The sequence below is a fragment of the Notechis scutatus genome, chromosome 14 (genome assembly GCF_049901735.1).
Source record: "Notechis scutatus isolate UNSWTSFEM ecotype Mainland chromosome 14, rNotScu1.2, whole genome shotgun sequence".
Classification (NCBI taxonomy): domain Eukaryota; kingdom Metazoa; phylum Chordata; class Lepidosauria; order Squamata; family Elapidae; genus Notechis; species Notechis scutatus.
This window is the reverse complement of record NC_142022.1, coordinates 4169340-4192969: the sequence shown is the minus strand read 5'-3', so window position 1 is coordinate 4192969 and position 23630 is coordinate 4169340. Positions and strand designations below refer to the sequence as shown.

The window sequence follows — 23630 nt, the reverse complement described above, 5'->3', positions numbered from 1 at the left end:
GAGAAAAAGCAAAGAAATTTGGGGTGCAAATTTATACCCTGATGAGATATGCGGATTAATATTAAATGAAACCAGGGTTGTTTCTATTGGGCATTATGGACTGAACTTGAAAAGAAATATGGGAAATTAAGGTTATTGTATGCACAGAGGGAAGTATAATGACATATCCACAGAGGAAGACTGGATTATAAAACTGCAAGGCTAAGCAGTTTGATCAGGGTAAAAATGATACAAGAGTTTTAAAACAAAAAAAGACTGGAAACCTTTTTGGAATTTTGGGGGAAAGAAGAAAAGATTGAATTGTGGATTTATAGAGGGGGGGATTAAAAGGGGGATTAATGTATTTGCCATGCCCGTTAGAATCTGATTCAGGGAGAGAAGGAACAGCTGACAGGGAGTGGGAGTGTGGCTCCGGAGGTTGTGGAGGAAACTGGGGAAGAACACAGACCGGCTGGGCATTCAGAGGAAGACCCACGCCCATCCCCTCTTCATCCTAGGGCATGCAGGGAGAAACGGATAAGGGAGAAATGTGAATGGTGCGGTCTACGGGGGAGGAAGTGGCCTTGAGCCCCTTCATGGGCTGCAGCTGTGAGGATTGTTTAAAAGGACAAACTGTGCCTGAAAATATTTCTAGTCTTTCAGTTCTTACCTGAGTTCTGGCGTCCTCCCCAGTGTGTGTATTTTGATATCTATGGACGTCTTCAAGCCCTTATCCTGCCTTGTCTCATTAATTGCTTCAGTGTGGTTTGTGTTGTTTTTTTTTCTATTTATAATTTATATGTATTTTGAGTTTGGCAACTGTTTGTGGTTTTTTTTTTCTCCAGTCAATGATAATTGGAGCTTTGAAGGAATTAAAGTTGAAGGAATTAAAGGGACTTTACCTGTTTTTTGTAACTTTGTTGCTTTTGTATCCCACCCTGGGTCATCACAGTGTTTTTCTTGGTTTAACTTTAACCGTGTGTTAAGTTTTGTTTTTATGTTTTATTAAAAAATATTATTCGTGTCTCATTCTATAATAAGCCATAATGAAGATTTGATTCAAAAGGGTAAAGAGGAAGGGGGAAAATTAAGATGGCAATTACTCAGTGGAAAGAAGGATGGAAATCATCACTCCATATTTTCCTTCTTTTTGTCATGTTTTTTTATTTTCCATTTTTAAAAAGTTCTGAACTTTTTTATCCTTTTATTGTGCTAGAACATGGAAGATAGAATCTTCTGGAAAGGACCTTGGAGTCCAATCCCCTGCTCAAGGCAGGAGACCTACTGAAAAATCCTAAGAAAAAATAATTCTTCACTCAAAGTTGTATTCACAAATCCCGACAGAGACCTTGGCACAGGGGTCCCCAACTCCCAGTCTGTGGCATGCCAGAAACCAGCTCACACATACAAGCCAAGCCCCATCCATCCATGGGATACAGGCAGCACACAAAACCAGGCCCCCCTCTGGTCCGCAAAAAACCTCCAAGGAACCAGTCCCTGGTGCCCACAAGGTTGGGGCCCACTGCCCTATCAAACCAATTCTGAAAACTTGGAAAACCAAGAAAAAAAGCTCCCACCCTCCCACAATTCAGACTTCCAGCAAGCAGGCCATTAAATACGAGGCCAGTCACTCACGGGGAATAAGGGTGAGTCCGTGGTGCAATTGACCGCTGGGTTCCACTCTGTAGCACCTCCTGGGGTGACATCATGACGAAAAACTGTCCTGTTCGAAGTGGGAGAGAGAGAGAGAGAGCGCGCTTTATGTTTACAAAATACTCCATAACGAATCACATCCAAGAACCAAACCCAAAACTGGAGTTCCTTCCAAGTAGTTTTTTCATTGTTGTTCACCTACAGACGGAATCTTGCCAGATTAAAGCAACCATAGATAGTTCTTAAAACAGTTCTGTCAAGCTCGAAGCACGCTTATGCCATTGCAACCATTATCGCTCCTCCACTTGCCAAAGAACTAGGAGGGAGGGAAAGGTGAGATGGAATGCAGGGCCCAGACTTCAACAAAAAGAGCCATGAGAGCCAAGGACACACCGGCAGGTGTCTGCCAAGACCAGAGACTTTTTCCCATAACAAAATAATGACACTCAACTGGACAATGTGACTTGCACTAATAGGGGGAGGGGCATACGAAATTATCACTTCCTTCCTATCTGTCAAAAACGGTTTACAAGTCAAAAAGCAGCATTTATCAATGGAATACAAATTACTTGAATTAATAGACTGGAGGATCAGGGAGAGCATCAGAATGATAGCCCAGTGGGAGGAGAAATCTGGGCCCGACCTCCATCTGGGACGGTGGTCCCACCCGACTGACCTGTGCCGGTGGGCGTAGCTTGTCCCAGAAGGGCATCCGAGTTCTGGGTGGTGACCACAGCGGTCGTCCCTGCTCCAGCAGAGGTGCTGGTGTCGGCCACAGTGGCCGGGTAATAGGTATAGTGGGTCTCGGTGGCCGCGGCTTCGGAGTCGACGGCATCTTCGCTTGTGAACGCTCCTTGGATGACAGCCTGGGCAGAAAAGATGAAGAGGGTGTCTTCAAACCAGAAATAGTTTTGTTTGGTATATTACCAGAAAATTATAATAAAGGGATTACATATTTAATAACAGATGTGCTGACAGCAGCAATAATTGTACTTGCACAATATTGGAAACATGAGGATATACCTACAGATGAAAGTATAATTAGAAAAATATTAAGACTGTGCGGAAATGGATAGATTGACATTAATAATAAAAGATAAGGAAGAAACAGAATATTTTTTAACATGGGATTTGTTCTATCAATGGGTAAAGAGGTAAAAATTAGAAGATAAAAGGTTATTGATTATATATATATATATATATATAAAAGATGCAAGAATTGGACTATACATATGTAATCATCAGTATTATTACTACAGCTGTTATTAGTGCAATCATCAGATTATTATATTGTATTAAATAAATTGATCCAGACAATGCACTGTTTATTAAACACTTATATGGTTTAAAGAAAAAATGTATATATTTTTTTTAAAAAAGAGGGTGACTTCAAGATTTGTGGACTTCAACTCCCAGAGTTCCCCAGCCAGCCAAGGGGAATTCTGAGAGTTGAAGTCCACAAGTCTTAAAGTCCGCAAGTTTGGAGGTCCCTGGTCTAAAGCAAAGGGAAAAGTAGGGATTATACACCAGGATGGTGCTTCTCAATCTTGGCTACCTTAAGAGGTGAGGACTTCAACTCTGTTGTGGCCCGCCAGCAGAGTTGGAAGCAGACTCGGACAGTGAGGAGGTTGGGGAGGGACCTGGAGTCTGGGGAAGGCTTTGACGAGGGCTCGGAGGCAGAGATGGGGCCAGGGCCGCCTGACAGTTATCAGCTGCCTTCAGAGTCAGAGATCAGCGGGGAAGAACAGCTGGAACTGGTTCCCAGTGTGTGCATGTGCACAGCTGCCCGGAAAAGGGAACAGCTGAGGAACAAGGGTCGACTTGAGAGTAAAGGCTTAGGTAGACGGTGAATGGCCCCTCCCATAGGGAATAAAAGAGGAGCAAAAGAGGAGTGGTGTTTTCAGGAGACAGTTTGTTTAATTGGTGTAAAGATTTGTTCCTGACTCCTTGCCAAGTAATGGCTGCTACAGTTTTCTGCTTGGAAGCTACTGGCCTGGCAGCTCTCCAAGCCCGTTCAGGTCTGTGGTTGTAATTTCCCCTTGAAAGCCTGGACTTTGCTGGATGTGAATGCTAGGAATTCACATTAACCTAAATAAAAAGGGTTTTGTGGGGACAAGGAGTCTGCTTCGTAATTTTGGGAAGCCTGGGCCAGAACAAACTCCCAGAGTTCCCCAGCCAGAATGTTCTCCTGGCAGAAACTGCCACTGAATCACCTCGAGACCCACCTGCAGCCAGAGGATTTAGCCTCTGCTTTCTCTTCCCCAGAAGGACTCGCCTTCCTCTTCCTCCAAACCGGCAGCACCTACCTGGGTCATGGACTGCGTTGCAGGGTAGCCGCTGATGGCCCCACTGCCCTCCGTCTGTCCATCCAGCTGCCCCTCGGCCACCTGTATGACTCTGTACATCAGCTGGAGGAAGAAAGAGCAAAAAGGAGACAACTCTGTGTGATGAATGTGGTAAACTGAGAATGGGGAGCTTTGAAATTACCCCCCCAACCCTTTTCCCTTTGTATCCAAGTAGGTCGTCTTATCGCCCGGCAAATCGTTGTTGCCTGTCAGGCTCCCCCCCCCCCCCCCCCCCCCCCCCCCCCCCCCCCCCCCCCCCCCCCCCCTCCCCGCCCCCCCCCCCTCGTGCGCACAGAGTTGTCGGTGGCCCCTTTCCCCCCTTCCTCCCCCCCCTCCCCCCCCCTGTCCCCCCCCCCCCCCCCCCCCCCAAGCAAGATTTCTTCCCCCCCACCCTCTCTCTCTGAAATAATTAATGTATGATCAATTGTGGTGCACCCTTGGAGACAAATTGGTTGGAGGTGGAAAGATATTAAGAAACAACTCGACTGTTTTCGTCCAGTTTTGTTTTTATTTGTTTATTTTCCCTGAAAAAGCAGATCAACTCAACGGTGTCACAAAGAAAGGGAGAGGAATGGTGCCAGCCTGAGCTACTGCCTCTCTAAAGCTATTTTGGTGGCTTTGTAGTTTGGGGAAAGGCGGGGTGTCAGTCAAGAATTATCAGGAATACCCCAAGTGTTACAGCTACCGTATTTGCCGGTACGTATGACTTTTTTTGCCCTGAAAAACATGCCTCCAAGTGGGAATTCGTCTTATACGGCGAGTATATAACAAACTCTATATTTTGGTGGAAATGTTGGGGCTCGTCTTTATACGCCCAGTGCGTCTTATGCGCCCGGCAAATACGGTATTTATTTGTATCCCGCCTTTTGTTATGTTTGTAAAAACCTCAAAGCTGCAAACATAAAACACTTAAGGCTTTGTCCCTTTGAATGTTCACTAATTGGCATACATTAAAATGAAATTTCGTTCTATACAAGTCTCAAAGGGTCTCCACCTCTAACATACACACACAAACATGATGAATAGAGACAAAATTATACAGGGGCCCACATATATTACAGGAACTCTTTCCTCTTCCTACAACAACCCTGTGAGGTGGGTTGGACTGAGAGAGAGAGACTGGCACAAGATCACCCAGCAGTCTTTTGTGCCTAAGGCAGGGCTAGAATTCACTGTCTCGTGATTGGCCCAGAGGCACCCGGCTGGCTTTCATGTCTAAGGGAGGACTAGAACTCCCAGTCTCCTGGTGATTGGCCCAGAGCTACCCAGTTGGATTTCAAATGAGGGAACCAGATTCCCTTAATAACCATGTTACTATCATAACAGCTGCAGTGATTCACTTAACAACTGTGGCAAGAAAGGGTGTAACATTGGGCAAAATTCATTTAACAACTGTTTTGCTTAGCAACAGAAATTTTGGCCTCAATTGTGCTCATAAGGAGTACCTATATTTCCCCCCTTTTTTAATGACACAAAATCAGAATTGGGAAGCCACACTATGTGATTAAATAATCACATCCGTGTCATCTGGAACAGATGGAAAAATTACAAACACTCAAATGAAGGGGTTTGTAATCACACAATCAAGGACCTCCAATCTGTCTCGGAAATAAATACCAAATAGCAAGTAGAGACCCTGGAAATAGAATAACAGAGTTGGAAGGGAGCTTGGAGATCTTCTAGTCCAACCCCCTGCTCAGGCAGGAAACCCTGTAGCGTTTCAGACAAATGGTTATCCAATCTCTTCTTCAAAACTTCCAGTGTTGGAGCATTTATAGCTTCAAGAGACAAGTTGTTCCACTGGTTAATTGTTCTCACTGTCGGGAAATTTCTCCTCAATTCCAGATTGCTTTTCTCCTTGATTAGTTTCCATCCATTGTTTCTTGTCTTGCTTTCTGGTGCTTTGGAGAATACCTTGACTCCCTCTTCTTTGGGGCAGCCCCTCAAGTATTGGCACATTGCTATCCTCTCTCCTTCTCTTCACTAGACTAGCCAGGCCCAGTTCCTGCAACCGTTCATCATATGTTTTAATCTCCAGGCCTTTGATCATCTTAGATAGATCCAGATTAACAGTTGGAAGGGACCTTGTAGGTCATCTAGTCTAACCCCCACCCAAGCACGACACCCTGATCCTTCTCTTTCCCTAGACTAGCCAGGCCCAGTTCCTGCAACGGTTCTTCGTATGTTTTAGCCTCCAGTCCCTTCATCATCCTGGTTGCTCTTCTCTGTACTCCTTCCAGAGTCTCAACATCTGTTTTACATGATGTAAAACAGATGTTGAGACTCTAGAAAGAGTGCAGAAAAGAGCAACAAAGATTATTAGGGGCCTGGAGGTTAAAACATATAAAGAACGGTTAGTTGCTGGATTACTTTTTTTAAAATGACTTTTTTCTGACACCCCCCTCCCAAGAGAGCAATGTAGGGAAAATGCACCCCAAAGCCAGCGAATGCCTACCAGGGTTAAATCCAAACTTGCAAGCAGCAACAATGCAAGTAAGGGAGAAAGTCGTTTCAGGCAGACCAGATTCCTGTTTTTGAAGAATATATATTAATAGGGTGTGAGAGAAGTCAGCAGGGCAGAGATCCTGTTTGGTCCAGTGTTTCTGAACCTGAGCAAATTTAAGATTGGTGGAATTCAACACCCGGAATCCCACCCGTCTGAAACCTGCTCAACTTGAGAAACACTGGTTGGGATGCCTGCCGAGTTGCAAGCGAGGAAACCTTCTGGCCGCAGCTCACCTGAGTGCCTCCATTCTCTGCTCGGAAGACATATTTGATGTTTGGATCTGAAAAGGTGGCTGCTGACTGGATGCTTGCAATGGCCACGCTGGTGGGATCTTCACCTGTCGCTACTGCTCCTTCAGGAAAGAAGAGAAAGAGGCCTTAAATAGGGCCGAAGCCGCCAGGTTAATTCCGGCCCTTCCCCAGGACTGTGCAATATAGGTAGTCCTCGACTTACAATCATCCGTTCAGCCTTTTAATAACCCCCATAATTCCTTGCAGGGTGGAGTCTGGGCAACTGAATGGAGCTGAGTGTTTACTGGCTGGATGCCTTTCCTGTTGCTGATATGGAGTTTTGTTCAGCAGATATTATTCTCATTGTGCCGAGAGAGAGAAATATCTGCCTCTACCTAGGATCGAACTCACAGCCTCCTGATTGTGAGGCGAGAGTTCCGCCTCTAGGCCATCGCAACACTCACAATCATCCGTTTAGTGACTGTGTGAAATTACAATCCCCCCCTTCCCCCCCAAAAAAAGTGACTTAGGACTGTTTTTATGACTGCTGTAGTGGTCATGTCATCAAAATTCAGATGCTCGGCAACTGGTTCATATTTACGACAGTTGCAGTGCCCCTGTGATCCCCTTTTGCGACCTTCTGACAAGCAATGTCAAGGGGGAAGGCAGATTGGCTTAAAAACCACAGGACTGACTTCAGAACTGTGGTGATTCACTTAACAACGGTGGCCAGATAGATCACAAAATGGGCCAAAACACAATTTACAACTGTCTGGCTTAGCAACAGAAATTCTATTGCTCAATTGTGGTCGTAAGCCGAGGATTGCCTGTATCCTTGAGATCAAAGGTAAGATCTAAAGCAGGCACAGGGCTGGGAGCCCACCAGGAAATCTCAGACCTTCTCAATCAAGAAGAAACACATCCCCAAATTGTGTCCATAAGGTCACCAAGGAACTGTGTAGACCAGGGCTCTCCAAACTTGGCAACTTTAAGACTTGTGGCTATAGCTGGCTGGAGAATTCTGGAAGTTGAAGTCTACAAGTCTTAAAGTTGCCAAGTTTGGAGACCTCTGGTGTAGACCAATTTCTGGGGTTCCAGGAACCGAGCTGCCTTGGAGGGAGCCATCTTGAAAGGGGGTAGGAAGAGCAGAAAAATAAAACGGGCCAGAGAACGCTCACCTTCCTGGATTTGAACCGTTCCCTCTTCTGTCTCTGATGTTTTCTGCTGCCTGCTGAGACAAGGAAGAACACATGAGATGGGGACATTCTTTCCATCAAACGTTTATCCTTTTATGTGTCATATTTAGAGATTACCCTTCTCCCTCTCAAAGCGATTGTGGGTCCCTTTTTGTGACCCTCCTGAAAGTGAGGCCGACTCTGCTTAGCTGAATGATTGATGATGTGATGAATGATTTGAGGGTATATCAAGACAAGGATTAAGGGGGAATATGATAGCAGTATTCCAATATTTGAGGGGCTTCCATAAAGATGAGGGAGTCAAGCTATTCTCCAAAGCACCTGAGAAGCAACCGGTGGAAACCAATCAAGGAGAAAAGCAACCTAGAACTAAGGAGAAACTTCCTGATGGTGGGGATGATTCATTAGTGGAACAACTTGTCGCTAGAAGTTGTGGGGGGTCCATCACTGGAGGCTTTTAAGAAGAGGCTGGACAGCCATTTGACCTGGATTGTATGTGGACACCTACCTCGAGCAGGAAGGGTGGAGAAGAGCCAAGACAGGATCTGGGACACACCACATCTGGAGAACATTTGTTCCCCAAAAAAGAGGTTCTATCCACCACAGGTATATCTTTTATACTGAGGGAGGGGCTTGGAGATGTCGTTATCTCCTTATTAAAGCTTCCACTAGTTTTTAGAGCTTTATTTCATGTATTTTCAGTTTTCAGTTTCCTAAATGCAATCAATTTGTTTCCAAGTCAGCTTTCTTCATCCTCAGCTTGGTGGATAAGCCAGACACGCACAGAAGACAAAATTCTACATGGGTTCTTAAGGCAGTTGAAGATCTTCTAATTATAGACTGGCTGGGGAATTCTGGGAGCTGGAAGTCCAGACATCTTAAAAGTGGCCCAGGCTGCAAAACACTGCTCTGCATTGTCTGCCCTCACACTTCATTAGCCTGGTGTTATCCTGGATTGTCATTTTTGTGGCTTAGTCCATGGTGCAAACTAAGTGCATGTCATTTTTGTGGCTTAGTCCATGGTGCAAACCCAGCTCGTTGGCTTAGTTTACCACTGAATATTTATACAATTTCTTTGCTGCAGCCCGACCTGACCAAGCAGATGCATACAGCAATCCTGCTTTGATTCGAAGAAATAACTCCAGTGACTGGGCTCCCAAGCTCAAAGCAGGGGAACCGTACGGAGAGCCATCCATTTTTCTGCCATGTCCCCTTCAGGCCTTTATTGTGCAAATGCAGCTTTGGCAAACTCAGAAAATGGATTAATTCAACGATCACTTTGAAGCAGGGTGTAACAACTGCAGTGACTTAACAACCTCACCTGACAACTGTCTCACTTAGCAACGAAATTTTGGGCTTAATTGTGGCAGTAAGCCAAATACAACCGGGGCAGATGGGCCAAACATAACTGAAGCACAACTTTGAGCAGCCGTAGCATTCAGCAGTCCTTGGAAGGTCTCAGATTATCCACTCTGCAGTAAACCCATTAAGCTTGTTATCATGCTTTACAGACAAAGCAATTGCCTAGGCCAAGGCTCTTCAAACTTGGCAAGTTTAAGACTTGTGGGCTTCAACTCCCAGAATTCCTGAGCTAACCTGACCGGAGGTGAAGGAATTCTGGGAGTTGAAGTCCACAAGTCTCAAAGCTGTCGAGTTTGGAGACCCCTGGCCTAGGTTCACCCCTATCCTACATGCTGGCAGGCAGGGTGGATTGGATTTAAAATAAAGTCGATTTAAGTCATGATTTAAATCGCTAGTAAAAAGGCTTGATTTAAATCAGGTTGATTTAAGTCATAGTTTTAAAGAGCAGCTGTCATCTCTGTCCCGCAGCGGCTGCTCCTCTGATATGCTGTTGACTCACCTACCATCCCTCTCACTTTAATGGGACGGCTGTCATGGTGGTATTCTACTGGTTTGGCCCGGTTCTGGCGATCCAGTAGCAGTGATGAGCAGCAGAGACCGAACTGGTTCTCTCCGCCCAGGCTCCCAGACTTACCTTTCTCCGCTGAATTTGAAGTTCAGCTGCTTTGCGGGGCACAGAAGAGTTTGCTGCGTGGCAGCTGCTGAACCATCTGGGATCGTGCAGGCTTGCAGGAGGCGAGTTAGAATGCCTCTGGGCCTGAGCAAAATGCGTGTGCATGCACGCAAAGTGTGTGCGCGCACACAAAGCGCACCCAGCAAGCCATGCCCACCAAACCAGAGGCAAAAATATTTGATTCCCACCACTGGATGGCTGGTGATACGGCAGGGACACAACCAGGTGAGGGACGTGGTGGGCAGCAGGTGAGTGGTTGCCTGCCAACTGGCACTGCCAGGATGGATTTGAAATGACAGGTGCTCTTTAATATTTTTTATAAGCTGCTTAGGAGGTTTCCCTTCCATTATTACTGCTTGCCCTTCCTCCTCACCCTTAGAGCCTGGTGGCACAGATGCCTTTCTCTCCAAACAATCATACAGTTTGCAGCGTACATAGATTTGCAAAACAATGGGATAAAAGGAATATCCCTGAACTTCGTTTTATGATTTATCTCATGGTTACTGTGAAATTGTGTGACTGCATCAATGCAGGGCATGTTATCTCAGCTTGCAGGGCTTGGATTCGTTGAATGAGTTTACCCAAAAATATAAATAGTGCAGAATCTACAGCCTCATGCTATATAACTAAGCTCCATTTCAGGCTGAATAAACTAAATTATTAACGTATCTTAAATTAGAAAACTATCTTTAGATTTTTTTTTACTCCAAAAGCATTTTATTAAGATAAATTTGATAAAAATAAAAAAAAATCTGATTTAAATTTTTTTAAAAAATCAATTTATTTATTTTTTAAAAAGCATCGCTTTTTATCCACCCTGCTGGCTGGGGAATTCTGGAAACTGAAGTCCACACATCTTAAAGTGGCCAAAGGTGGAAACTCGGCTCTTAGAAGATCATGTCGGCCAAGAGGTAAGGAAGGGAGGCAGGATTTCGGCTTCTTATTATTCTTATTCTTCCAGACAGCACCACACCTGCTGGTTGAATCAAAAGGTCTCTCTTTTTTTATTATGTCTTCTGCCATCCTGGCTCTCCAACCCTGATATTTATGGGAGCAGGAGGGGAGCCTCTTTGAGTAAGTGCTTTTAGCAGTTTGATCAACATTTCCCACGGATATTCTCAATCATGCAAGTCATCCCAAAAGGTGCTTTTTCCCAAAAAGGGAACTGGACTTTCTTGGTCCCACCCTCCCTTGAAAACGTTTCACTTCTCATCCCAGTTCAGAACTGAAACATCCTGTTGGGACAATGTTTTTAGTTCTTTGAATAACCAGGAAAAAAATGTGGATTCTATAAGGGCTGCCCAAAGAATTTGACCCTGAAAATTCATTATAATGCAGGAACACCTCCTGAGTGTGCAATTGGTCATTAGCCAGAACACAAGAATAGCACGGGATGCTTTGAACTGTTGCATGATGCACCTAGTGCTACTGAGCATGCTCTCTAGATGCTCGATGACTCCAATGATGCTGGCCAACCAATGAGCACATTCCAAAGCCAAAATGTGTATATATCCCCACTTGTATATAAAGTGATTTCTTACCTTTTTTAAAGACCTCTCTCGCTTTGCATCCGTGGGTGACCTCTCTTTTACTTATGCATAAATAAAGAGATATTAATTTATCTTTCTTGGCTTATCTTGGATCCTATTTTAGCAAAAGCACAAAATTTGCCGTTGTTTATGGCTAACAACACATTCAAAATATGGTTCTCACCCCTTCATTTCTTTAGTCGGTTATGCATCAGAAGTTCTCAGCCTGGACTCCTTTCCCCCTGGCCCTTCTGCAGAGTTACTTCATCCAAAACCTAAAAGGGAAAAAAATACACATTCACGAAGATGGATGTCCCTGCATTTTATAGGTAGTCCTCGACTTAGGACAATTAAGCCCAAAATTTCCACTGCTAAGCAAGACAGTTGTTAAGTGAGGTTTGCCCCGTTTTACAACCTTCCTTGCCAAAGTTGTTCAGTGAATCACTGCAGTTGTTTAGCATGGTTGTTAAGTGAATCTTGGTTCCCCATTGACTTTACTTGTCAGAAGGTCGCTAAAGGGGACCGTGTGAGCTTGGGACATGGCAACCAGTGTAAGTAGCAGCCCACTGCCGAGTGTCTGAATTGTGATCACATGACCATGGAGATGCTACAATGATTGTAAGAGTGAAAAACAGTCATAAGTCACTTTTTTCAGTGCCACTGTTAACTTCAAACAGTTGCTAAATAAATTCCATTCTGTTTGTTATTCTTTTACAACAACAACAATAATAATCTATACACATATAAAAGCAAAATACCACTCACTTATCATCACAAAATCTCCAGAGCCATAAAACCTACAAACTTGAAATTTGGCCCATATGTTCCTCTCGGCTTCTACGGGCTCCCTAAGAAAGGATTTTTCAAAAGGACCATCAGAGCATTTAGACTATTTCCCATATTATTATTTATTATTATTTATTATTAATTTATTATTAATTTATTATTATTTATTATTTTTATTATTTATTATTATTAATTTATTATTATTATTATTATTATTATTATTATTATTATTATTATTATTATTATTATTATTATTATTATATCATGCTCTGATGCTAAGGAGTTCTACTCCCGCTCCCCCCCTGAAAAGAAATCTGCTCCAAATGCAAAACACAAGCAGAGGAATTTGTTTCAGTTTCAGAGCAACAAGCAGCTTTAGTACAGAACAGTTGAGCTAAGCCACGCCCAGGCTCCTTGCTGTCTTCTTGCTCACACAGCAAATACCGTTTCAGTTTCCAAACAGCCGTGAACTCTCTCACACACTGATAGGATGCTAGCCAGATGAATACCAATGGCTGCTGGTGGGCAGAGGCACAATTTTTTTCTCTTTATTTTCCTCCCCAAAATCCAAGCTCGACCACATAGTTTCGTAGCGAAGCATGGGTATCGAGCTAGTAACAAAATAAATAGCGGTTGTAAGTCGAGGTCTGCCTGTACTATGGATAGGCCAGTGACTAAAAGAATCCTTCAGGTGCTTACAACAATGTGGGGGTTCTTCTGGTCTCCAACTCAAGAGAATTATGGCCAGAAGGGCCTTTGCACAGTTTCATTCCTAGACTGGGAGGCTCTACGCATCGTCACTCATGCCCCAGTCACCTCCGGGATAGACTCCTGTAATATGCTGTACAGGGGGCTGCCCTTGAAGAGTATTCGGAAGCTTCAGGTAGTGCAAAATGCGGCCCTACGGGCAGTTATGCGTCTTACAAGAATTGCACGTTACACCTCTACTTTACACACTGTGTTGGTAGCTCCCAAGGCAGAAGTCCTCACACCATTTTGGACAAATGGCTGTCCAATTTTTTTTCTTCAAAATCCTCTGTGATGGAGGAACCACAACTCTGGGAGGCCAACTGTGTCCTTGTGCCAGGGGCTTCATTTTTAATTTTTTTTTTAATAAGCCGTTATCGATGGTTATGTTTTTAATCCCACCTTTTCAAATACGGTGGGAAAATATAACTCATCCTACTGGCTCTTTTTCCCAGGCTAAGGAGAACAGCAACTCTGTGAGGACCGACACAAAATCACCCCGCGGGCTTTCATGCGAGGAGAGGCCTCTTGCTTTCTAGGTCTGCACCTTCGCCCTGACACCAGAGTGGCTTCTTGGATTCTGCAATTCTAGACAACTGCCATGTCCACAAGCAGCTTTATGAGCTCTTGAAGACCAGGGTGCAATCACCACACCTGAGATGATGTTGCATGTGGGGGCAGCAGGGGGGAAAAATCAACTTCCACTGAGGAAATAGTATAGGCTCATCAGAAGTTGTGGGAGCTTCATCACTGGAGGCTTCCAAGAAGAGACTGGACTGCCATCTGTCAGAAATAATGTAGGGTCTCCTGCTTGGGGGGGGGCGGGTTGGACTAGATGACCTACAAGGTCCCTTTCCAACTCTATTCTAAGAACCAAGAGCAGTCAAACCCTGATGGGTACATATTCACTCATTTGCTGCCCTTACGTGCCCCCCCCCAATCACCAGAGGTGGCCATTCACATACAGGTAGTCCTTGACTTACAACAGTTCATTTAGTGTCCATTCAAAGTTTTGGCACTGAAAAAAATGGGACCTACAACCGTTTTTCAAACTTGCAAACTTTGTAGCATCCCTATGATCATGTGGTCAAAATTCAGACGCTTGGTAACTGGTTCATACCTACGACTGTTGCTGTTTCCTGTGATCCACTGTTGCGACCTTTTGACTAGCAAAATCAAGGGGGAAGCCAGATTCACTTAACAACCATGTTACTAACTGATCAATTGCAATGATTAACTTAACAACTGTGGCAAGGTAGGTTGTAAAACAGGGCAAAACCTGCTTAGCAAATGTTTCACTTAATAGAAATTTTGGGCTCCATTGTGGTTGTAGGTTGAGAGGCATTGTATTAGATCGCTACTGGGCCAGGAATCTTTTTCTTTCTCTCTCTCTCTCCTTCCCATCTTTATTATTCTTGTTTATATCAAGACACTAAACCTACATAAATACTCCTTCCTCTTCCTATTTTCCCCACCACAACCCTATGAGATGAATTGGGATGAGAGTGAGGGACCGGTTCAAGGTCATCCAACCAGCTTTCGTTCCCAAGGTGGGACTAGAACTCCCAGTCTCCTGGTGATTGGTCCAAAGTCACCCAGACGGCTTTCGTGCCTAAGGCAGGACTAGAACTCACCATCTCCTGATTTCTAGCCTGGTGCTTTAGCCACAACCAAATTGCCTCTCTAGTCTTCTGTAAACCAATAAACAAAGCATGCTTGTTGTGGAAAAAATAAGGGATGGAAAATATAGGTACATTTGGTGCCTTGAGCTATATATTTATTTATTGACTGAACCTTCTAGTCCAAAAAATCCAGTTTCCTCTTGAAAAATGCACCTTTGGGACAACCATGATCCAAATGACTGAGAATATCCATAGACATTTATTAAATTTATATATCACTTATCTCGCGTTGAAAGTGACTATATAAAAAAGGTGGGACATCATCATAAATAATAACAATAATCAATAATAGACAAAATCCCCAGCAGGAATTTGCAAAAGATAGCTTTAACTTGGAACAGTTTTTGTCCTTTAGCACCATCAAAGAACATCTGGCCTATCCCAGATGCTTAGGAAGGACTTGAGAGGTAGATAAAAATGCCAAATCCAGTTTAAACATCTGGCTGACCTTGCAAGGAACCATAATAATATACAGTAATACTGTACTATCAGTATTGACAAAATCCTCCTTGGTCAATTGCAAAAGGCAGCCGTGCTTGGAACAGTTTACATCCTGCGGATGAGACCTTCAATATTAAAGAATCTGTCTATCCCAGGTCTTTGGGAAGGCCTCCAGAGGTAGGCAAAAATGCCCAAACCAGTGTAAACATCTGGCTGACTGTGCGACCAACCATAATAAGAATAAGCTTTCATCCTGTGAAGACATTTTGAACACCTCATAACATCCACATCTGCCTCTCTCAGGTCCTTGGAGGCAGATAAAAATGACAAATTGAGTCTAAACATCTGGCTAACTAGGCAACCATCCATAATAAGCTTTCATTCTATGAGGAGACCTCTTAACACCATCTGCCTCTTCCAGGTCCTCGAGAAGCACTCAAGAGGCAGACACCAATGCCAAATCCAGCTTGAACATCTGGCCACGCAACCATCCACAATAACAAGGATAAGCTCCTGTCCTGCGATGAGACTTTTAACCCCATCAAACATCCACATCTGCCTCTCCCAGGTTCTTGGGAAGGACTCAATAGGTAGACAAAAATGCCAAACCCAGCCTAAATATCTGGCGAACTGTGCAATGATCATAGTTATCTCTTTTATTCACTAAACATGGAACTCAAGTCAACTGAACATTTAAAAATGCATCACAAATATCACTGACTGATATTATTATAATTATATTAATTACAATATTAATAATGATAACAGTCATGACTTGATATAGGTAGACAAAATTGCCAAACCCAGCCTGAACATCTGGCTGGCTGTGCCATCGCATCAATGATAATAATAACATTGACAGAATCTCCATCCATCAATTACAAAAGGGCAGCTTGGCTTGGAAGGGCTTTCATCCTGGGATGATGACCTTTGACCCCATCAAACATGCCCATCTGCCCCTTGGGAGGGGGCTCCAGGGATGGACCAAAAGGGCCCAACCCAGCCTGAACATCTGGCTGACTGTGCGATGATGATGATCTCTTTTATTCATTAATAAACATCAACTGAACATTTAAAAATGCATCACAAATATCACTGACTGGTAATAATTATAATAGTGATATTAATTGTAATAATTACAATATTAATAACAACAGTAATGACTTGATACAGGTAGACAAAAAGGCCAAACCCAGCCTGAACATCTGGCTGACTGCGACGATCAATATTGACAGAATCTCCATTTGTCCAATGACAAAAGGGCAGCTTGGGTGGAAGGGCTTTCATCCTGGGACAGTGACCTTTGACCCCATCTAACAGCCCCCCCTCGGTAGGGGGCTCCAGAGGTGGACCAAAAGGGCCAGCCAGATCCAGCCTGGACATCTGGCTGGCTGTGCCACCAACCCCCCAGGAGGCCCCGAGAGCCCCCCCCAAAAAACCCTCCAGGGGGTCGGGGAGCAATCCGGGGGGGGGGGGGCTCCGACTAGATGACCTCCAAGGTTCCTTTCGTGGTTCTGTCTTCTAAGCAAGCCCCGGGTGGGCAGCAGCTTCCCCATCGCCCCCGCCGGGCCTCAATGGGGACCCCAAGCCCGGGGTGGGACACCCCAGCCTCACCCCCTCCTTGTCTCCTTGAGGGGTGGGGGCGCGGCCTTCGCCTCCTTGCCTTGGGAAGGCCGCCCCGAAGAGCCAACCCGGGAAAGGCCGCGGGGACCTCCGGACAAAGAGTCGGGTTGCTGAGGGAAGCGGAAGGCCACCGGGGGCACCCACGAACCCCGCCCCGCCTCGCCTGGGGGCGCGCCGTCCTCACCTGGGCCGCCCTCCGTCCTTCGGAGCCCCTCGGCTCTCCATGAAGATCGGCGCATGCGCGCACCGCGAACGCCCGACTCTCCCCGCAACTTCCGCCTTCTTCCCTCACCGCCAGCGGGGCCCGACGGGGGAGCGGAAGCCACCCAACAAGCAAGCCCCACCCCCGGCCGCCTCTCCTCACCGGGCGCCGGAAGCTAGGCGCTGGGATGGTCGGCGCTTCCGGTGGCGGCCATTTTTGAGGAGTTAGATTGAGAGAGAACGAGGGAGAGGTAGGCCTCGGCGCCTCCACCTTGACTTTGAAAGGGCGGCCAGGCGAGAGGGCGCTTGGGGAAGGAGCGTCCTGGGTCTATGAGTGGTGCTTTTAAAGATTTTGCATCTCGTACAATGAGAGACATAGCGCTTTGGAAACGAAGGCGGAAGCGCACACGTAACTTCCAGTTAGCGCCCTCCTAGGGAGCCGTTCAATATATATGCACTGCTTGGGCGCCATGTTGGAAAAGGGCGTTGGCTTCTGCCTTTAGTTGCCCACTTCCGGTCAATCTACTTCATCCAGTGGGCAGTTTTGGGGTCGTCTTTCTTTGTGAGGGCGCCCAAGTAAAAACTCCAGCGGCGTGCTGCTAGTCTTTACATTGCCAATTGTGGACATTATTCTGCAATTGTCCCTGGAAATTAGAAGTATCATTCCTTCTGCCTGTGGGTGGATGCAACTCCAGATTACAACCCCCATAATTCCCCCACCACCACCCCAGCATCCCCCCCCCATCTCAGTGGGAATTATGGGCTTTCAAGCCTAGTCATTCTAAAACAGAGCTTATAAATCTCAGTCACTTCTATTCCCAGAATTCCCCAGCAAGCAATGTTGGCTGGGGAATGTTGGGAAGTCCATGTATTTTAAAGCATGATGACGGGAATTCTGGGAGTTGAAGCCGCTCGTTTCAAAGTTGCCAAGTTTGAAAAATACTGCTCTCAGGCATGGATTTTAGGAGTTGTAATACACACATAATTTTATCTGTTGAAGGCAGGGGTGGGTTTCTACCGGTTCTGTGCACCTCTGAAGAACCGGTAGCTCTGAAGAGCAGCAGACATAGAACCAGTTCTATGTCTGCTGATGTTTTTGCCTACACGCCTACCTGGGCTCTTACCTGATCTTTATTTCCTGATTTTTCAACTTCAGCTGCCAAACGAGGCACAGCTGCAGTTAAAAGAGGGCTGCTTCTCTGCACACAGCATGCTGATGACGATTTACAGGCGCGGGGCTCACAGTGTGCAGGGAAGCTAGTAAATCCCTAACCAGTAGTTAACCCTGTCATATCCCACCCCTGGTTGAAGGGACATAATAACAATAGAACAAGGTAGAATTAGTGGGGCATAAGGATGGAATCAATAGAATTAGTTTAACTGCTGTACAAAGTTAGCACCCACCCTTCTCCTAGAAGAATGAAATATCCTAGGAAATATTAAAAGAATCAACTGAATACCACCTCTGCTGCCAACCTATCTACAAGGCAAAAGGCTGGGCCAGCTTATCTACAACACAAAAGACCTTCACCCTCAGAACATAATAGGATTAGCCCTCTACCCACTGGTGGGCTGCTGCCAGTTTGGACTGGATCGTCCGTGTAATAAATGTGTAAAATAAACATAATCAAACATTCCAATTACTGAAAATGTTTTGCTTTCTTCGGCTTCTTAGATGAGAAGTGAAATGTTTTCAAAGGAAGAAAACCAAAGAAGTCCAGTTGGCTTTTGGAAAACCATGATCTGGATGACTGAGAATTTCCACAGACATTTAGTTTCCAGTTTTAAAGCTCTTAACAGGACATGAGAGGATCTGTTTGTAGTTTGTCTAAGCACACAGATTACCATTCTTGTATCTGTCTACATGAAAATAACGCAAAGAAATATGCACCCAATATACGTGAGTTATGCTGTCAGATCTTTAGAGTAACAGAATAGCAGAGTTGGAAGGGATCTGGTAGGTCATCTAGTCCAACCCCCTGCCCAAGCAGGAGACCACCATTTCTGACAGACGGCAGTTCCAGTCTCTTCTTGAAAGTCAATAACTTTAATAACTAATAACTTGCAAGAGGAGCAATCAGACTCCCAACTTTTTGCCAGACAGTTCTCTTGCTTCATAACAAGATATTCGAGCCTTTTAGACTACACACTTAATTTCCACTCAAATAGGTGTCTTGATATGTGCAATCCATGCTCTTTTCTATTTTAAATATAGTACATTGCAATCAAATAAACTGCCAAAGCCACATTTAAACCACATTGGATCTATACAACAGACAGTGTTTCTAACATTGAGAACATTAAGATATTGGACTTCAACTCCCAGAATTCTGCAAGTTGAAGTCCATGCATCTTAAAGCATGATGGCTAGGGAATTCTGGGAGTTGAAATCCATCCATTCTCAAAGTTGACATGTTTGAAAAATACTGCTCTATTACAGCACAAATGTGGTTTATCTTTGCATCCCAAAACCTAATCAGTTTCATAACACTGAAATTCGACAGCAAGATTTCATAACTGTTTTCTTTCCTGTTTTAAAAAATATTTTAAGAACTTCGCTGTATTTAAACGAGACGTGTTGAACATAACTTGAGTTTATGCTACTTGGCTCATTGTGGCTCAGCTCTTAATATATTTTGTGTATCACATGATCACATTGTGCCATAAGACAGTTTATCTGGGGCCTTGGGTGATGAGAACCCAGTCACTGCTCAACTTGTTTTGCATAAACAAAAAAGACTGGTTTATCCCCCAAAACAGAAAACAAAAGAGTCAGAAATGTTGGATCCTTCCAACACTTGGAAAGGAAATTTCTTTTCCCAGTCTGATGCTGGAGACCTTTGTGTCACAGATACCTGCAGTCTGTGAAGCATTTGAACTACTTTCTCATCAAAGGAGGAAAAAAGAATTTCTTGGGCATTTTTTCTCCTTGCAGTTGTTTTGATTAGGATGCACACTTTCTGGGCCTTAATCTCTCCCCTCCCCTCGGCCCATCTGAATTTGAAATTATATGCAGGTAGCCCTTGTTTAGTGATCACAATTGGGGCCCACAACTCAGTCATTAAATGCAACGGTCACTACGTGAATCTTCAACTGTGCTTGTGATCTGACTTCAGCATTCTTCTGCTTTTCAATAAAAGTCATCAATGCAAAGCAACTTAGAATCATAGAATCGTAGGGCTGGGAGGGATCTCAGAGATCTTGTACTCCAATCCCCTCTGTACACTCAGGAGACCCCATACCATCCTTCTGGAATGGCTGTCCAGTTCCAGTCTCTTCTAAAAGCCTCCAGGGGTGAAGCTCCCACAACTTCTGGAGGGAAGCCGTTCCACTGATTAATTGTCCTCATTCTCAGGAAATTCTTCCTTAGTTCTAAGCTGCTTCTCTGGTCAATTTCCACCTGTTACTTCTTGTTATTGCAAATGGTCAGTAAACAAGATAGTCACTAAATGGGAAGAACCTGTCTGGGCTCTTTATAATGCTCTTTATATATCAGGATTTGTGAATATTTTAAAAACCAGCAAAAGATAAATTTGACCTTTGTATTCTCTTTTCCTTTGAACCATTATTATCATAGTATTTTTGTTTGCTTAGAACAAAATTCTGGGAGTAGAAGTCCACAAGTCTTAAAATTGCCAAGGTTGGAGATCCCTGTTTTAGAAAGAGACACTGTTTGGACCCCAGCTTGAGAAAGGCTGAGTTAGACAGATCTCTGCCTTGATTTGAGCCAAGATCTTCAGGTTCTAAGGAGTATATCATGGTGGGAGCCCCCACCAATTCAGAGTGGCCCAAAGTGGCCCCACGGTAGGACTAATTGGGGCCAACCAGTCATCTCCGCTCATGGGACAATCCAAAGCATGCTTCATCAGACACGGACAAACGCCGTCCTATCTTGGATAAGCTCACTCTGCTCCTCGGAGGGAAGTCCTGAGAGTAAGAATTGGAGCCTTCCAGTCTCGGGGTGGGCACACCTTTGGGGATGTTGTCAGGCAGCCCTGGAGAACAAGGCGTCTTTCCCGAAAGGTGAGCTTCCGAAGGCCCAGCTGGGCTCATGCAACTCAGCGGCCTTTGAGGAGACCTCAGAACAGGCTTGTGGGGAGTAGAAGTCTTCTCCGTTTTGGATGCTCCGTGTGAACCGTCCACGTCACCGTAGGAATAGGTTTGCATTCTCCGCATGGGTGCCTGGGGCACGTGCTTGTCCTTGGCGAGGGCCACAGCCTCATCGAACGACATGCTTCCACTATAGTGCCAGTTGGTCCAGCGATGCTTCTGAGGAGTGCCGCTCTCCAAGGCCTCTTTGGTGGACCTCTCTGCTCCGTAGAGATGTCCCTTCCCTTCGTCGTGTTGGCTGCTGTTCTGTTTCTCCAAACTGCCCTTCGTGAAATGAAGGCTGCCGCCTCCCGTTTCTCCACTCTTGGACCACGAAAAGCATTTGTCCTGTGAAACCGGAGGCGGCTTTGGGGTGATGTCCTCCATGTTCTTATGGTCCTTGCTGAACATATCCAAGCTCACAGGCAAGGAGTTGCGTTGCTTTGGAAGGACCTCTGAATGGCCGTAACAATTCTCAGAAGAGCTGGACAGGCTAGGAGATGCTGGAGAATGTTCTGCCTTTTGGTTGCTGTTTTTGGTCTGGTCAGAGCTGGTCAGGTGGAAAGGCCTTTTCAAAGAGCTTTGGTTGAATTCCTGCTTGGTCCCGTTCTCACAGGTCTTCAGCGGAACAGCGGCGAGACGTTCCTTGCTGGGAATCACTGGCTTTAAGGCAGGAGGCACCTTAGCGAATTGAGGCTTCGGGGGCACCACCGGGAATGATTTCACTTGCTGAACTCGGGGCATGGTAGATGTCAACTTCATCTCAACCCTTCCATCCAAGAAGTCGTGTTTCGGAGCATATGAAGCTTCCACTGGCAATCCAAGCTGAGATTTCTGCAGAAGATTTTCCAGGCAAGGTTTTGGAGAAGAGGCTGTGAGGGAGAAATCTTCAGAGTCCATGCAACTATCAGACAAAGAGGCAGGGAAAGAATAATAATAATAAGATGTATGCTCTGGATTCGGTGCTGGGAAGATTACATTCTCAGAATTATTGTCCAGTAGAGAAGGAATCAGGCTTTGAAGTACGTTGAGTTGCTCCACAGATGAAGCAGTTCGTGCAACATCTCCGTGGGGCATTTCTCCCGTCTCTTGAAGCACAAGGGTATTACCTAAGGGTTTGTTGGATCTTCCAACCACCTCTGGAAGAAGTTCTACTCTCATGCTGTAAGGAATATGGGGAGTCTGTTCACTTTCAGGTGTGCTCCGAGATTGCCACTTCTCTTCAACACTTGTTTTGATTGGTTGGTTTTCAGACTCTGGATCCTGAGGTGTTTGGCCGGCAACTTTTTCAAGGCATCCAGTTTTTGGGACAAAGAAATCCACTCCGTTTCTATCTTCTATCTGCAACGATGAAATAATGGGTTCTACCTTACCGTCCTCAGCATTTCTTCCCCCAGCTTCTGAATCCAGAGAATTTTGGAAAGTGACTTCTTCAGGGCATCCAGTTTTGGGGACCAAGAGACCAACTTCACTCCCCACATTTGCATCTTTGATTTGCAACATTGAAAAAATGGGTTCTACCTCAGCTTTGTCAGTCAGGGGGCTTTCCATTTCATTGGGGTTGCTTCTGGCACCCAATTCCACTTCAGGTGGCTTAGCTAATTTTGGATCCAGGTCCTTGGTTATGACTAATTCACAAGTGGACCTAGTTGTAACCTCCTCATCCCCTTGTTGAGGTTCCAGGCTAGGTTCAGGTAAGTGTGAGTTCTTTGGGTTTTCAACCAAGGTTTCTGTAGCTACCTTGGAGATCTGGTTTTCCACAGTGAGTTTGGGAGAGGGGATGCGAAGAGTTTGACCTGCATCTGATTGCTGAAGGTGTTCTAGTTTGCTAGCTATGGGGCTGAGATCATCAAAAGCGCTCAGATAGACTTCTTCAGCATCAGCCTCTTTAGATGGCTCTTCTTCAATGAATCCCATGGCGAGATAATACTGGTCATCTTCTCCTTCCGAATGTTCATTCATGCATTCTTCAATGGACAGGTAATCCAGGTATGGCACCGTAGAATACATCTCCGGCTAAATCAGGTGGAAAGAAGGAGAAAGCGTTAGAAGATCTAATTTCTCAAGAATTAATAGAGAATGTAGGCATTTATAATCTTCCCAGAGTTAATTTGAAAAAGAAAAAAAAATGACAGAACATCAATTTTTAACTTACCCTTCCTCACCATAAAATCAATGAGAATCATATTTGCCATTTTAGGATTAGGTGAGGAGACTAGGCTAGAAACCAGGAGACGGTGAGTTCTGCCTTTCGCATGAAAATCAGCATAATGACTTTGGGGCCACAGTGTGAGTTCTAGTTCTACCTCAGGCATGAAAATCAGCACAATGACTTTGGGTCAATCACCAGGAGATGCTGAGTTCTAGTTCTGCCTTAGGCACAAAAGCTAGCTGGGTGACTTTGGGCCAATCACCAGGCAACTGTAAGTTCTAGTTCTACCTTAGGCATGAAAACCAGCTCTGTGACTTTGGGCCAATCACCAGGTGACGGTGAGTTCTAGTTCTGCCTCAGGCATGAAAGCCAACTGGGAGGCTTTGGGCCAGTCATTTTCTCTCAGCCCAAGCCAATTCACAGGGTTGTTGTTGTT

General features: G+C 45.0%; 2 protein-coding genes across 9 annotated transcripts in view; both read right to left on the bottom strand.

Annotated features, from left to right (window-relative positions):
* USF1 (upstream transcription factor 1) overlaps window positions 1-23630 on the bottom strand; it is a 160473-nt gene that overhangs the window by 5723 nt on the left and 131120 nt on the right. The window contains exons 1-7 of one of the 8 annotated variants that reach the window (XM_087943767.1): window positions 16744-17006; window positions 11658-11748; window positions 7892-7944; window positions 6717-6835; window positions 3939-4040; window positions 2309-2498; window positions 1615-1702 (exon numbers count right to left, since the gene is read on the bottom strand). In XM_087943767.1, coding sequence (XP_087799893.1) covers window positions 1615-1702; window positions 2309-2498; window positions 3939-4040; window positions 6717-6835; window positions 7892-7944; window positions 11658-11665 — 560 coding nt within the window. In that variant the 5' untranslated portion in view covers window positions 11666-11748; window positions 16744-17006. Of the gene's footprint in view, window positions 1-1614; window positions 1703-2308; window positions 2499-3938; window positions 4041-6716; window positions 6836-7891; window positions 7945-11657; window positions 11749-16743; window positions 17007-23630 lie in introns of those variants that run through there. The other 7 variants (XM_087943769.1, XM_026685425.2, XM_026685427.2 and 4 more) reach the window with 7 other exon arrangements.
* Window positions 18988-23630, bottom strand: part of ARHGAP30 (Rho GTPase activating protein 30) — a 50376-nt gene continuing 45733 nt past the window's right edge. The window contains exon 12 of the mRNA XM_026685424.2: window positions 18988-23058. Within this exon, the coding sequence (XP_026541209.2) occupies window positions 20782-23058 (2277 nt within the window). The 3' untranslated portion in view covers window positions 18988-20781. The remainder of the gene's footprint in view (window positions 23059-23630) is intronic.